This window comes from Melanaphis sacchari, unplaced genomic scaffold, assembly GCF_002803265.2.
Source record: "Melanaphis sacchari strain LSU unplaced genomic scaffold, SCAv2.0 Contig1085_pilon_pilon, whole genome shotgun sequence".
Taxonomy (NCBI): domain Eukaryota; kingdom Metazoa; phylum Arthropoda; class Insecta; order Hemiptera; family Aphididae; genus Melanaphis; species Melanaphis sacchari.
In genome coordinates, this window is record NW_020270412.1 from 23097 (window position 1) to 40346 (window position 17250).

The 17250-nt window shown below is 33.9% G+C and overlaps 1 protein-coding gene across 1 annotated transcript; it reads right to left on the minus strand.

The window, feature by feature from the left end:
• Positions 1–8808: 8808 nt before the first annotated feature.
• LOC112603417 (zinc finger protein 618-like) lies at positions 8809–9912 on the minus strand. The gene has a single exon (XM_025351954.1). It carries the CDS (start codon positions 9910–9912, stop codon positions 8809–8811), a length of 1104 nt encoding a protein of 367 aa, XP_025207739.1.
• Positions 9913–17250: the final 7338 nt, after the last annotated feature.

The following is a 17250-nucleotide window of genomic DNA, read 5'->3' on the forward strand; positions in this document are numbered from 1 at the left end:
CGGGCACGTTCCGTGCTCTGGCTGCCCTCAGAATGTGGTCCCAGGGTGCCGAATTAAACGCATTACTTACGTCCAAAGTAAGCATACCCACGAGCTTATGGTGATTAGGGTGTCCGGTAGTAGCTGCGGCGACTACTGCCTTCAGCCGCTCCAAGGCGTCGAGAGTGGACTTGCCTCTCCTGAAACCGTATTGGTTTTGGGCCAGGCCTTCGTTGGCGTCGAGATGATCGCGGAGCTTCTTCGCCAGCATCTTCTCGAGTACTTTCCCGCACCCGTCTAGGAGACAGATGGGTCGGTACGCAGAGGGGTTGTCCAGCGGTTTCCCCGGTTTCTGGAGTAAAACCAGTTTTCCTAGTTTCCAACTATCTGGAAACGTGCCGGACACCAGACATTTGTTGTACATGGATAGGAATCGTGAGGGGGCGACGGCGACTGCCACCTTGATTATCTCGTTGCTTACCCCATCCGGCCCCGGCGCCTTGCCGTTTGGCATGGAGTTTGCTGCCGTGGACAGCTCGGCCATCGAGAAGGGGGTATGTGGAACCCCGCTGGTACTGAGTGAGACAGAGCGGATTGGGCGCGGCGCGGACGGAAAAAGGGCGTTCGCTATGATGTCCATCCGGCCCGGCAGCTGGATCCCCGGAATAGGTCTGCGTTTTGCCATTCTCTTCATTACGATCTTGTAGGGTTTCCCCCACGGATCTTTGTCCACCGTTGCAATGAGATCGGCCCAGCACCTTTCCTTTGCCTCTTTGATCGCTATTGACAGTTGTTTGCGCTTATCTTTCCAGATCTCTTCATGGGTATTACTACGGTCAGCACCGAATCTCGATCTCTGTCTTTAGAAAATCCTTCTGGCTCTCAGACATTCCTTCCTAAGCGTCCCGATCTGATCGTTCCACCATGGTACTGCTGTTCGGTCGTTCGCCTGGCGTCGCTTCGGTAGACAGCTGTCAGCGGCTTGGGACATCCACTCGACCAGTCTGTCAGCCCCGGCATTGGTTGTATCGGCTTCGAGTAGAGGGTCGTCCGATTGTTGTTTGAGCGCCGCGTCCAACTGGTTTGCCCTGCTCTTGTTGTACGACCATCCGCGACTTTGCATGGGCGTTGCGTTTGCCCGTGTGCCGACGCTATACGATATGTACCTGTGAAGGCTCAGCGACTCTTCGTCGCGCACCATCCAGTTGTTGACTGAGCCACTGATCCCGGCAGAGGCGAAGGTGATGTCGATGTGCGAGGTCGACTGGCCGGGCACAAAGGTCGGAGACTGGCCATCGTTGCAGACAACTGCGTCTAGAGCGGCTACCAGGTCCGCAAGTAGCGTGCCCCGGGGGTCATCGCGTGGGCTTCCCCAGGCCCTGGATTTGGCATTAAAGTCGCCCGCGACTACAAACGGGGTGGTGGAGGTTCTGATGCTGCACTCCAGTCGGCGTAGGAAGTCCTGAAACTCCGAAATCCTGCAGTTCGGTGTCCAGTAACAACTGTACACGCGAAGGCCTTGGAGGTCCACCCATCGGAAGCCTTGTTGCGAGGGCCCTGCTCCGATGATTGGAAGGTTACCCACAATGACGACGGCCGAACGGCCCGACGAGTCGGAGAACCATCCATCCGCCTCGGGGCGGTTGCGATTCTGCTCGCTGATGATGAGGATGTCGGCACCCCACTTCGAGGCCGAGGCTAGGGCGAGGTCTTGCGCGGCCCTACCTACACCGACGTTTACTTGCAGGATTACTGGCATGATGAATGTTGGGGCGGAGTGGGCGCGAGCGCTTCGGAAACACCGTTAGATGGAGCCACGCCTGGCTGCTCCGATGGTAGGTTGCAGGCTGCTACCAGGTGGCCAACTGCTCTGCACCTGAAACATTTCCGTAGCTCCAGAGAGCTAGTGCAGGCACTGGAGATGTGGCCTGGTTTGCGATATTTTGTGCAGGGAGCCACTGCAGGTGAGTGCACCTTGATGCGACAGGTACTCCAGCCTACCTTTAGCTTGCCGCGTTCGACTAGTTTACGGCCTTCGTTCAAGCCAACCCTCACGATCGTAGATCGGCGGCCGTTGGATGAGCCGCTAAACTTGACCTCGTGCGGGAGGCATACACCGGTCGTTGTCTTTATCACTTCCCGGAACTCCGGGTCCTCTACGGAGTCCTCGATGCCAGAGAACCTGATGAGAACGGAGTGTGTTGGTCTTCTGACCTTCACGCTCTCCCCGAGTTTGTCACGGATGACTTCTGCCAATAGGTCTGCCTGCTCCTTATCCTTAGTGGTGAGGATGACGTTCCCCGATTTAGCCTGCCTTGTGAGCAAATCGGGTGGCGTGACATTTGGGCCTACAGCGCACTTGATGCGACGGACCAGGTCCGAGTAGGAGACATTTTTCTGTATGCCCCCGCTTACAACAATTGCCTGGTGATTTGGCACTCTTGGCATTTTCGTGGGAGGGACAGGGGGTTTTGGAGTAGCCTTTTTCGAATTCCTCTTACTCCTGACCTCGACGAAGTCGTCGGAGCTTGAGGGGTCTTTTGACGGCCGAGGGGGAGAATCGGTAGTTGGTGAGGGGGCGGCTTTCGGGTATGGCTTATTACTAGGTAATGGTAAGCTTGGGAACTCACCCGCCTCCGCTTTCGCCCGCCTCTTGGTTTTGCGGCCGGAGTTTTGCACCTCTTGTTCCTGGTTGTTCGTGTTTAAATGCTGTTGCTGTTTCTCGTGCAGTCGATGCTGCTGCTGTTCTGGTAGAGTGTCCGCCGGCGGTCGCGCAATTTGATCCAGTTCAGAGATTATTTGGTTCAGCTTCCTATCCTGACTGGCAAACCTTTCATCTTGGCTGTTCATCTTGTCCTGTGCCAAGGATATATTGCATCCTAAGCATTCGGCTTGTCGGCCTTGTGACAGTGAGTCAATTTTTTGCTGCATGAGCATTTGGTGCTGAAGTTGCTCTTCGCGTACTTCATTAATCAGTTTCATTGTTTGGGCGTGTTGTTGTTGTTGTTGCTGCTGCAGGCACCGCACGCGTTGTTCAGTGGCGTCGGGGGATCGTGTCATGCCGATTATCCTTGCGGTGCTTAGGAACTCTCTGAAGCTTGTGCCAAGAGCCTTGGTGCCAGTTTTGATGTCAATTTTCGTGTTTGTCGCAGCACGTACTGATGCCTCTAATGCCTCCAATTGCCTCAGCGTGTCTTCCAGAAGTTTGGTATACTTCGCTTCCGCTTGCGCACGAGTCATGGACTTTGTAGCCGGTCTTGCGTCTGCAAGGCTACCAACAGCACTAGTATTAGGTAGAGCGCCGGAGGCCTGGCTGGCCACCCCTGTGCCCTCACGGTTGTCGGATGACGACCTTGGTGAGCCCGCTACTTGGGAGCCGGTGTAAACACCGGACCCACTCACCACTGCCGACCCCTGGGGTTCCGAGGCCCCTGGGGTGGTAACAACATTTCCAGTACGACTTTCCATATTGGGTTTTTTGAGTGATGTCCTTCACTTGCGTTTTAGCCCTACCGCCAGGGGGATTTGGAATCAGTGTTACCTTCACCTAGAACGGCTGCCTGCCGAGGCTTAAGAGCCCGCCCTACCCTTTGGAACCTCTTAGTTGTCTCTCTCGTACGCGACCTTCCGGTATGGGTAACCCTGCCGGCATAGCTCGCGAAGTCGACAAGAGACGTAAGCCCCCCCACCACGACAAGGTGGGTTCCGTCGGGGGAGACATAGCGCTAACCTAACCTTTTTTCCATTGTTGAACCGACAACTTCGCGGGGACTTGTTTGTGCATTATACTTCTATGACGCCGCAAAAGCACTTAGTTGACTGAATGTAGATATTATATTATTTTCATCACTTGATGTAATTTTATTAATTGTCAAAATTTTTAACTCATTATAAATTATATTAATACTGTTTCAAAAATCGGATACAAACTTACTTTAAGTTTTTGAACTATGGTTAAAACGGTCTTATATGAAATAAAAGAAATTCATGACAAATTTAAAATGGTATTCGAGGAATCTAAACAAATAACAATTTCGTGGTATACAAATAGTTTACTATTGAATTCATGATTCTGTCATACTTCATGTAAATTATAGTGACATTCTTAATGATAAGATACTCTCATAACGTATCTAATTATCAGTTTTGTTGATTTATCGTTCCGTGCTATCAATCAAAAAGAATAGCTCTAATTATTTGTGGTAATATACTTGTAAAAATAACTGGTTGATCTCAGTTTATTACAAATAAATCCATTATTTAAAACTTGAATCTTTAAGTTCAATCAATACCAATAAATTGTATAATCTAACTTCAATTAACTATTTTGAAATCATGATAATTCAGAATATTCTCAAATAATTGTTTATTTTTTATTAATATATTAACAGTTATAATATTTTTTATTATTTTTTTAATTTTTTTGTAGAAGATATAAGTACGTAATTATTATAGTTTTAAATTTATATTAAATTAGTTTACCAACTTATATTTAACGAATAATTAATACAGTCATTATATTTATTATATTTGTGCAGTTAAGACCCATAAATTTTATTTACATGATTAAATAAATCAATGATAGTCAAAATTTAATATCTTATTTTTACTGTGGAAATAACTTAATACTAATTTCTTGTTTATAATACAATCTAATTAATAGTTGTAACACCAAATTTTGTTACCTTGGAAATATGCATCTAATGCAGATCAGACAAGTCCTAACTATACAAAAAATATGTCAGCAACCAAATGGTTCTACTTTAAAACTTTTTGATTCCTAACTGATATTTTTTATTTTATTTAAATAATATATTACAGTTTGGCGTTAAGATATCTCTACTATTTAATTATTGAATATTTTTAAATTTTGATAATTTTTATTCTAGCGACGATCGGTAAGTAAATATAATTAGTTATTTTTTTATTTTTTTCAAATTTCAAATTTATTTTCACAAAATATATATATATCTCCAATAACAAAAAACTCTTGGTTATAGTCTCATCGTACGCGCAGACTTTAATGTTTAAAAAATTATAAGGGGATGACATTTGAATAACTAACGAGATAATTCTGCTTCAATTTGTGAAAATAATTACTAACTGCGTACCCTACCATTGATGCCAACCTATTATCTTCCAGAAAAAATAACTTCATGATGAAACTGAAATGTTTCTTTCAAAATCCTCTAACTATATCATAAACCAATTGAAAATCTACTAGACCTATGCTCGGATCACTCCATAGTGCTACCAAAAATTAGATCCTCTAGTGTCTTATTGTGTAAATAACCTTTCCCTTACAAAAAGTAAAATGAATAGACTAGAGTAACTGACCCATAAGTTAGGTTAGTTAACTCCACACATGTTATCTTCCGCAAATTCCATGTTGCCTATGTGTTATCATTTATCATACATGTTTGTCGTACAAATATTAGATGTACACTGTACAGATTGTATAAAGTACTTATATAAATTAACTATCTACTACTTTATTCTAGATGCTGAGGAATGTAAGTTATTTTTATTTATAATTTTTGATAACGATATTTAGAACTTTATTTATTTTATAATAATTATTAATTACTTTTTTATATGATTATAATCAGTTACAATTGGTACGTAATAAGTTTTATTTTTTAAGAATCAATGGTATCAGATCTTATAGTCTTTATCTTATGCGTCATTAATATATTGTGTGAAGTTGATGTAAAAAATGTATAGATTTTTCAATCATACTATTTTTAATTATTGACTATAATCTAGTAAGTTATACATTATACATCTATCACACTCATAACAATATTTAATATCGTTAAATAAATTACCAAATTTAAAATACCTGCTAAATTGATCGATTTTCCACGCATAATAATTAATTATTTAAATAATATATTAAACTTATGGTTGGGGCATTATTTAAAACTCTATTACCTAACATACATCATTAGAATAAAAAATCTTGTTAAATGTTAATCATTTTATTGCTCAAATACTTCCGTTAGAGTGAGAACCATAACTTCTTTTTCTTTCATATTTGTCAAAATACTTAGTGATGAGAGTAATGTCGTTTCTATTTGTTTAATATAAATGGTTTGAAGTTATAAGTTATAGTTTTTAATATATTAGTTGAGGAGTTCATCGAGTGCACATTGTTTAAGAAACTCAACATTTTACATATTGGCGGTTATTTTATATTTGTAAATATTTAGTTAGAGTTAGCTATAGTACAAAAACAACGTTCAAATCAATATTTTGCTAAACAAAACTTGGCATTCTTCAAGTTCTGCAATGTTTTTATCTTACAAGTTATATAATTATGATAGTTATATTTTATGGCTTGTTTATGCGTAAGAGTAAAAAAAATGATTTTAGTTATGTGTTTTATTTTATTTTTTTTTTTTTTTTTGTAATAACTATTTTTACGTTTTTTATATGAAAAAAAAAAATATGGCCAATATAAATGAGTAATAAATTAAAGTCTGTATGAAAAAATTGAAGACTTAGGTATTATTTTTGTAACAAAATTGATATTTTGTCCTTTTATACTTAGTAATTATATATCATGAACTGTCTTTAATATTTCAAAACTGTATACATGTAAATGTTTTATAGTTATTTAAATGTATTGGAGTATTTGCTCATAGGTACTATTAAAAATAAACTATCACTTTCGTCGCTTCACTCAGAATCTACGATGTAATTAACAATAGCGTCTCGCAAAGACTCCTATAGGTCATTGATATTCTCTTTATAATATAAAAAGATAGTTTTATTAAGTATAACTAGCACCGGTGAAACTCGCTGTATGTGAATACCCTAGGGCGGTACAACTCGCTGTATGTGAATACCCTAGGCCGGTAAAACTCACTGTATGTGAGTACCCTAGGTAGCTGAATATCGTTTGAAGTGAATTTCCTTGGTAGGAGACAGGACTTAAGAATAAAGCAGTTAGAAAAGTCTAGTAGGCAAAACCAGTGATAACGACGTTTGAGACGTTGGTACCTCTGATTTGGAATCTAGCGCTCGATTTCTCAAGTGATCACCAATGAAAATCCAGTTAAACGCGTTTAAACCTCCCAGGTAGGCAATCCGACTACGTCGGATCGCGGACGATGTGGGCGTAAAGGAGAGATGTTAAACGTATTATGGAAAACGCATGTCAAACGTTAGCGAGTTGAAGATCAAAAACCTATACATAAATAATATTTTTTTTTTTGATATTTTATAGATGGCTAGAATTTGAAAAGAAATAATATGCACTTTCTGTGATGACAAAATATTTAAAAAAAAAAAAAAAAAAAAAAAATATGCTACTGTTTTTCCCTTATATCTTTCAAATGTAAACAACTGAAAGGCTAAACATATAAAATAGTGAATTCACGGTCAAAACTGAGTGAAACAACTGTATTGTCATCAATAGAACGTTCTCGGGCTATAATATAAATTGCATATCACATATGTACATTTGAATCGTGCAGACTGTTATATAGCAATAACTATAATTGGTTTATTTGAATACTATTGTGTGATTTAATGTCCGTGTAAAATATATTGTAATATAATATATTTTGACATCATCAATCGAGCAATATAAAATTAAACGTGTGAGATCAAAAATCATTTTTAAAATTTGAAAAATATTTTATGAGTAGTAGTGTGAGATTGGATATCAAAACGAAAACGGCAATTAATAACAATCGAATTAAATGAAAATAAATGCAAATAATCCGTTATACACAGTAGAGCTCTGCATGGTCCATATTTTTTTGGACCAGACCGGACTAGTTATTTTAATTAAGACCAAGACTGGACTGGACTATCATTAAAATAATTTAACTGGACCGAGACTAGACTGATTTATTTTAGGCTGTTGAAAAAGACTGGGACCGGACCGTTTTATTTTTAAATTTTTAAAAAAGACTGAGACTGGACTGTTAAAAAAAAAATATTTTTATCAGGACCAAAATTACATTAATTTAATTTTAAAAAAATTTCACCGTAGAATCAAGATCGATTGGGGCGGACCGATTTTACTTTTATTTCATAGAACAATAGCGAGACTGGTTTAGATTGAAACATTTGATAAAGACTAATGCCGGGTTGCACGAAAAATGTAGTAATTTAATGGTTTAATAAAATGTCATGTTAAAGGGATCAGCTCACTATTGATTCCTAAAATGTTTAGTGACTGTTCATGAAGCTCAATATGAGAATATTAACATTAATAAAGACATTATAATTCAAATAAAAACTATGTTTAGTTTTAACAAAATATGAATTGAGGAAATTATCGGGTTACCTCGTTTCTAAAAAGAATATATTAATATAGTTGAAATTTGTTTTTAAGAATATTTACTTTAATTAATTAATTTAGTAGTATTTCATATAATTTTGTAGGTGTATCTTCGATCTACCTACAATTTATAATACACCTATATTTATAAAATACTGAATAACTGTACCTATACTAATACAGTGGGTAAGTACATATTATAATGTATTGTTATATGTACCTATAATATCGGAAAATAAGTACAACTTAATTTCTTTTAACCGTTTATTATAATAATCACAAAAAAAAATGTTTCATATTTCAAATTAAAATATATAACATTTATAATATGCTAGAAAAATAATTTTCCATAATTATTATGGATTTTACTGTGCCGCACCTAGTTACTATAAGATACGTTTTTTAGTTAAATTCTTTATATTTAAAATAAAATAAATGTGAAAATAATTAATATTAAAATAATTATTAGTTGATACTTGATAGTTCAATTAAAAATAATAGTAAAATAACATTTAAATAATAGTAAAATAAATTCATTTTTTATTTTTAAAATGGTTATTTAAGAACAAAATCGAATCTACACTTGTACCACTCAGACAACTTCTACGCTCTTCGATTAGTCTTCCAGCAACGCTAAAAGAGCGTTCACTGCTAGCACTACTAGCTGGAATAGCCAAAATTTGTCGTGCTAATACACTTAAATATGGAAAAATGTGATTTTGACGCTTCCAAAAATCTAACAAATTGTCGTCAATAACATCAAACTTTTCTTTTTTGTAAGCTTCCAATTCTTTTTCATATTTACGCCTATTGTCTAAATCTTCATTATTTTCACCATCTTCCCATTCTGAAAATAGTGAGCTATTCGAAGTGTTTTTTTGTATGGTAACATTATATTCCTGGTGTAGGTTTTCTGGAGTTATATTTTCTTTTAATTCAATTTCTAACAACTTTAATCCTATATTTTGAAATATACGTGATTTATCTGGTTCTGAAAACATTTTTAGACATTTAAATTTTGGCGATAAAAAAATGGCAATCTCGTGTTCTTCGGCCAACTTAAATTTAGATTTCATGAACTCTAAACCTCGTTTTCCTAATTTTTGCATTATTGAGTTGGGTGTAAGTTCTTCATTTGCATCAAATATGTCCTCTTGAAGTTCAGCATATGTTTTTAAATGTTTTTTCAATAACAGTTGGTATAAAACAACCTTTTGAATAGTCGGATACTTATCACCCTCTAGTTCATCAGATGCTTTTTTAAATGGTTCCAAAAAAATTGTAATTTTTTCCAGTAATTCTGTATTAATATTTTGTATACGATTGAAATGTTCTCCATATAATTGAATTATTTCTGGAAGTGCTCTTTTCACTGATTGAAACATTAAAAGCCTTGTATTCCACCTCGTTTCAACTTCTTGTACAAGTCCTTGACTAAGTTCACTATTTTTACCCGAGCTTTTCATAAATTTTACCAAATGTTTACATTCGTTTAGTAATATCACTACTGGATTCAAAAGTTTATTACCGTCTTCTTCATGATTCAAAAATTTTGAATCAAACAGATTTCTTAATACAGTATTAATTACATGAGCACAGCAGTTAAGTCTATTGTTATTTCTGAGAGCTGTTAACATATTGGAACCTTGGTCGGTAACAAAAGTTATATTTGACATTAAATCAAATGTTGGCTCATCTGCTGCATCAGATATTTCACAAAAAAAAATTCAACATGAAACGTTTTATATTGTCACCCGTTTTTACTTCATTACTTGGAAATAAACCAGTTTTAAGTAGAAGACAGTTTAATTCCCAATTATCATCTATGTAATGCAGAGTTACAGACATGTAACTATTCTTACGATAATTATCAGTCCACATATCACAGGTTGAAGCACAATATTTTTTGTTTATAATAAAAAATAGATCTTTAAAAAGTTTGTTTCTGATTTCTTTAGTACTTTTTTCAACGTGTCTTGATATGGTAGTCGGGTGGGGAAAAAGGTCCGAAATGTCAATTGGTCCATACTTTCTACCAGTGTCTAATAAAAACTGACACAAATTCTTCAAACCTTCACCTTCAATTGCGGACATTGATCTTATATCCATACAACAAAATTCAACGCATTTTTCAATTGCTTTTATCTTTAATTCTTTTGGTACTATTTTTTGTTTTTTACTTTTCTCTTCAATAAATATATCAATAGATCTTTGCAAACCTTTATTTAAACTGCATTTGTGTCTATTAAGTGTAGCTGTCGCTGATTTATTCCCGTAGAGTTCCTTGCAATTTATACAAGCAACATATTCTGTTAAAATTTGTTCGGGAGAATCAGGGTTGTCAATATTTTGAACGATTTGCATAACATTTTGAAATTTTTTCCACGTGTCACTTTTTCCTTCGCGAGGCACCAAAATATATTCTCCAGTATCGTGGGTTAATTTCCGTTTAACTGCATTTTTAGAATTATTTGTCATAAATGGATGAATTAAAGATTGATTTGTCGTAGATCTAGAAGTAGAAGGAAACGAAACAACAGAAGAATCGTCGATCGTGTCAGTCGGTATAGGCGTACTGCATATTACGCTGTTTTGATCAGTAGACAAATCATTAAGTGAACTTGCAAAACTCGAATTTAAAAATTCAGAAATTTCTTGAGAATTCATAATTCTAAAATAATGAAAATGATTCCACATGAGTTGTTCTTACTGTCATTCAAAAATTATAAAAAAAACATAGGCACAATTTTTTTTTACTAATGTTTGAAATGCATACATTGACAAAATTCGTTAAAATCATGCATATTTGCTAATTATTCTGTACTTAAAAATGTATAAATCATTTTTGATTAAAAGCTAAGAATTGAAAATTTAATACTAGGTTGTCCATAAGTTGAGCTTAGAATAATAAATTATAAAAAAAATTGATGATTATTCAATTAAAAAAATTTTACGAGTGTTTCATTTTTAACGAAATCCAAATTCACGCGTTAAAATAAAATAATAACAATATTTAAATATAATATATCCTAGACTGACAAATCATCTCCGTTCAGAATCGTTTTTCGTATTCAATGATACCTATCATTGCATTAAAATTAACAAACACATTACAGTGACCTACTCTATGACCGAGGTCCATCCCACCCCCTAATGTACAGCAGAGCGACATCCACTTCATCCACTTACCCGCTTTTTTTTACGTAAATTCTCCATCTCTAGTCTAATGTATGTATATAATATAAACAACGCAATAATTACTATTTTATTTAATATACAACTTACCAAATATTGGAGATAACAATCGGTTATATTAAAATCTGCTGATAGATACTAGGTACTAGAGTAGGTAGTGAGTACTGTCACTTCACACAGCCAAAGTAGAAATGATTGAAAAATAGAAACATTAAAAAGTAAAACAATTTTTCAATTAATAATTTCTTATTATTGTGTTTACTACAGACTGTACCAATTCAAAATTAAATATTTTAAGTAGGGAATATGGAGTAGACTAGACGGCTAGGTGATGTTTATTATATTATGACTATCGCCTATATTATATTTATAATAAAATATATTATTACGATTTACGAATGATGACAGTAAACCCAAAATTAATTAATATCAACAGTCATTAGCTAATAGCTATTGCATACTAGGTACTAGGTAGTACTCAGTACTGATTAGTCACAGAAGTCGCTCAGTAGTTTAATTAAAATAATAATAATAATAGTAAAATACAAATATTATTGCTATACAGTATCTAATACCTAATAACGACGATATTTGACATAGGGGCCGTCATTCCGAGAAAAATAAAAATAATAATAACAAATCATACTATTTCTATTTCCTAGTACTTCCGACGTTTAATTGTAGATACGAGAATAGGACCATACTGAACTGATGTAATTTCCAAAATTAAAGGACCGACGAAGACTGGACCGTGTGTTCTTTTAAATAAAAAGACCAAAAAAGACTGGACCATTCATTATTTTTATATAAAAAGACCGACTAAAACCGGACCACGGTCCAGTCTGGTCCGGTTCGGACCGGACCATGCAGAGCTTTAATACACAGTCCTTATGGAGCCGCCCGAATATCGCCGGAACGGGGTTCGAACCTGCCTACCTAACGTTGGGGAACCTATCCTAACACCTATCGACTACAGTTTGAGTTGTAAACTACGACCGAATCTCGAGCACTTAAACCGTTTTAGAGATGCGACGAATACTATATTACACGTCATTTAAACGATACAATTTTTACGATTCGCGTGTCACGAAACCGTAAATCGCATATTAATCGTCATTTAGAGTGTTTCCGACGTATTCCTCTACATTATTTAATCGTATACGTCTCAATGACGTACCGAGTTTATCATCACAGACACATATCACGATATCGCTATCGCCCCAAACGTACGCGATCAAAGACGTTACAACGACCGAAGATCAACGATTTTGCGATGTTTTTGTATAATACACATAAGGATCTGGTCATATCTGACGTACGTCATCGACGGTACGCACGTTTCTTTTTTATACACATAATCGTATTTTCTACGCTATGAGACGATGAGGTCGCGGTGGCGTCCGAGGGCGGAGATACCGAAAACAAAAAAACGCGTATTCGACAGGGATAAAGGATTTATCGTATCGTAAAAAAAAAAAACAGTAGTACACGCGCTACGATACGATAACCGACCGGAGAACGCGTCGCGAGTACGCATTTTCCGGCCGCGAACGGAATTCGGGGACGCGGGGCTCGCGATCGGAAAACGCGCGGACGCAAAAAAGGAGAAACCGATTGGGGGCGAAGAGAAAAACGGGCGACGTCTGTCGGCGGGCGGCCGTGGCCGAGGACCGAATCCGAACGAAAAACGCGCGCGGACGGGACGAAAAAGACCCGCTCGGGGCTACGGCGGAGAGAACGCGACGGAAAGAGGTCTCCGAAGGCCGGAAAAGCGGAAAAACGATATAACAAAAACAAATAATAACGACGGCGGCGGCGGGAGATAACGATAACGGCGCGCGGGAGATATGAGATAAGAAAGACGATAAGAAAAAATTTAATTTTTCGATTGGCCAGTACATTAAAGTGCCCGCATTCTGGCGGATTTTTTGGGAAGCTCGTTTTGGTTTTATATTATAAGAAGATTATTTATTAATTAATGCTGTGATTTTTTTTTTTTCAGAGAAATTAAGTAAGTGAATTTTTTATTTCATTTAATGTATGAAACTTAGTGACATAATTTTTGTGATTTGTGCTTAATAACTTTTATAATTATTATTATACTTTTAAATGGATTTTTTAAATAGGGATTAAAACACTTGGTATGACTATTATTATCAGTGACCTGTTGGACATATTTTCTTTCAAAAACTAGTTAATTCTACCCGAGTAGTAATTAAGATTTAGTTGACAGTTTATTTAGTAATAAAAATTAGCAATGAAGAACACACCTTCTTGCATAGTTCTTAGACCTAACTGTTGAGTAATTTAAACGGTATGGTGAGTTCATAAAAATTGCTAACATTTTCATATGGAGTTAATCAAAGTTATACATAAAACTACTAGTGCTTAAACTAATTTTAGAACCGATTTTATTTACTTTGAACTTATTTTAATTTTAATTTATCGTCATTGGCTTGTTGAACTACTACACAAATTAACTAAACTTCATAAAGTATCATATATAATTTATTTTGATTTAAAATTGGTTTATTACTGGGAATTTAAATATCGTGTTAATATTTTTTTATTTGATTTATTCTATTATTTACTATGCAATAGTATTCGGTATAATATATCATATGACAGTTAAATAGTAATGACTTATTAACTTTTTTATTTAGCTCAAATTATAATGAGTACGTTTAGAAATATTACTATTTACTTCAAATAAGCTATTTATTAGGTACAATTTATTCGAGTAAACAAGACTTATAATACGTTAAATGTAATGAGGATTTCTTAGAGAATAATAAAAAAAAAATCAAGTTTTCAAATTAACGAGGAGAAATCTCAATTATTGTACTAGAAAAACAATTGTGAGCGAAGATAATCTTTCAGCGAATCACTGAATATAGTTTTTGATATTCCTATTAAAACAATTTATTATACTAAAAGTCTTACAGATGATTGATTTAATTTTTTTGAACCTTTTTCATATGTTCTGTTACATTTTAATATTAAACTATAATATTAGTACTTATAAATAAATATATTATTATAATTTGTAATAACTTATTAGTCAATACTATCTTATCGAAAAATAGTTTGAATAGTTTTATAGTATAAAATATAGATTTTGTTTTAGTTTAAATTTAGCTCTACATATTTCTAAAACTTCGTTGAATTTAGTAAAAATAATAATATACATAAAAGTATAGAGTCTCTACGAATTTTCTTAAACTACAACAAATTAATTTACATTGTTATTCATCGTTGAAAAATATGTAACTTCATCCACGCGTAAACTTTAAATTATTGTCATCAATGATTTTAAAATAACATATGTTCGTCTAGTACTCTACAATCCGTAATTAAATGTTAAGGTTGAGTGCATTTCTGTATAAATGAAAAATAGATGAAAATTAAATTTGTAGATATTATTAGATTTAAGATATTCCATAGAGTACATTAATCATACACAGTACATCGATACTTTAAATTTGCTAATTAGTACACATGTTATATAGTCACTACTCACTAGATAATATCCAGTTTTAAATTTTTGTTATAAGTATTACGTCTTCAAGTTATTGTGTTATTAATCTATACAATAAAAAAGCTATTTAAAGTAATAAAAAAATAGTAGTTAACTATATTTTTTTAACTAGATATATAAAATGTGTTATCTTTCTCTGGATAAATTCCATTAATGTTACTTTTAATTTTACCTACATAATACCTTATTACGATTATCTCGATATTTTTTGGTTATTTATTCTTGAACTACCTATAAAATTGTTGTCATACAATTGAATGATAGGTAACGATCATAATACAGTATATTTTACAGATCTTTCAATAAGCTACTTAGCTTCATTATATAGTATGTATTATATTATATCAATATCAACCATAAATATTAAAATAGCACCTAGATATATTATGATTTGACTGATCGTAAAATAATAACTAAATATTGAAATTATTTTTTGCTTATATTAGTACGTATTATTCAGAGGCGTATTTATATATTTACCGCTTGTAAGCCTGTGGAAAATTGCCATCCTTAATTATGATAAAATAAAATGTAATTAGGTAGGTATGCATAACAGATTTTAATTATATTTTAAATACAAAACATAACAATTGAAGTTGAAAAACATAAAAAAAAAAATGAATAAAATATTGATATACATTCTAAATTTCATACATAATAAAAAAATACTTATTTATTTATTAGAAGTTTGATTTATGTCGGCATTTGGTTCATATATAACGTGAGATAAATACGATGAAGAGCCACTTCCTTTATTTCTAAAATGAACTATATGACCGGCTAAAAATGGATCAAATTTTGCGATCAATTCGAATGACATTAAGTAGTTACCGTTGTGTACATAACCAAAACAGGAATTATGTCTTCGAAAAGGGAATCTACGAAAAGCTAACGACTTTATAGTTTCGACTACTCTCTTCAACACATTTCTCCAATACTCGATTTCAGTATCTAATCGTTTAATCAATGAATAATCAATACGCTCCAAGAAATAACTTCTATGTTTTAAATTAAAAATAGCGTCTCTTTGTTCTTTACTATTTTAATGATAACTGAAACGGCTAATAGCATTTTTTCAATCATTAAATCCTTCAATAACAAGTTGAGCTTCTAAAGATGTTTGAAATATATAAGCCCCACAAAAAATTTCTCCTAAACTTGGAGAATACACTAACCATGAATGAAAAATTGTTTTTCCATTAATCAATCGTCTATTAAACATAATTTCGGTCAAATATCTTGTTTTATTTCAATATACACGTTTTGAGTTTTAAAAATAAAAAAATTCAAATCTATTTTGAGCCAATGCCATTGTTATCAATAATGTAAAATAACTTGTTGGCTGTTGAGGCTATTAGAGTATTTAACAATAACAAAAAACAAATGTAATAACTAATAAGTCTTACCGAGTCAATATGCAATACCATCAATATCGAAAAATAAATAAAATAAAAATCTTTTGAAAAATATGCCGCCCCTCAAAATTCGCTGCTGTAGGCACGTGCCTATAGTGCTGTATATAAATACGCCACTGGTAATATTACTTGTATACAAATAATTTTGTTTATTATTTCCCACAGATTAAAGTAGTGATCTACTTGTCATTAGTTAAATGAAATATTAAAAATAATATAACCGAGTTTGTTGTAAAAACTTGCCTTCTATATTATTTGTATATTTACCAAGTCTAAGAATTTTCATTGTAAAATTAATAACAATCACAAATCTAATCCTAATTACTTTTACAGCTATAAAAAATGATGACCCAGTGGCAGATTTCTGTAAATTGATTAACATAGATTTAACTCGTCATAACAATTTTTTAGAATTGTATAATGTAAAACCAATCATATTACTGTGATTATGGGTGTAAAAAATATTTCTTTAAGAAAATGTTTTATTTAATGAAATAGTGTAGGTTGCAGTTCTTTTTTTATTAATTATTAATTATTTTTTATGTTTTATTACTATATCTGTATTATTCTGTATAATTTCTAAATGTTACACATTAATAATCAAGCAAAATTTAATGTAACAATTAAATACATTTAAGAAAAATAATAATAATAAAAAATTTTAACATATATTTTGATTTATTTAATATTTGTAGAGTTAAATGAATAAATAAGTTATATGGAATTCTGATTGAGTTTTTGCTAATGTATGAAATTTATAGACGTAATTTATAGTCATCATTAGATATATTTTTTTTTTTTTTTTTTATTAAACAACTATCCGCGGC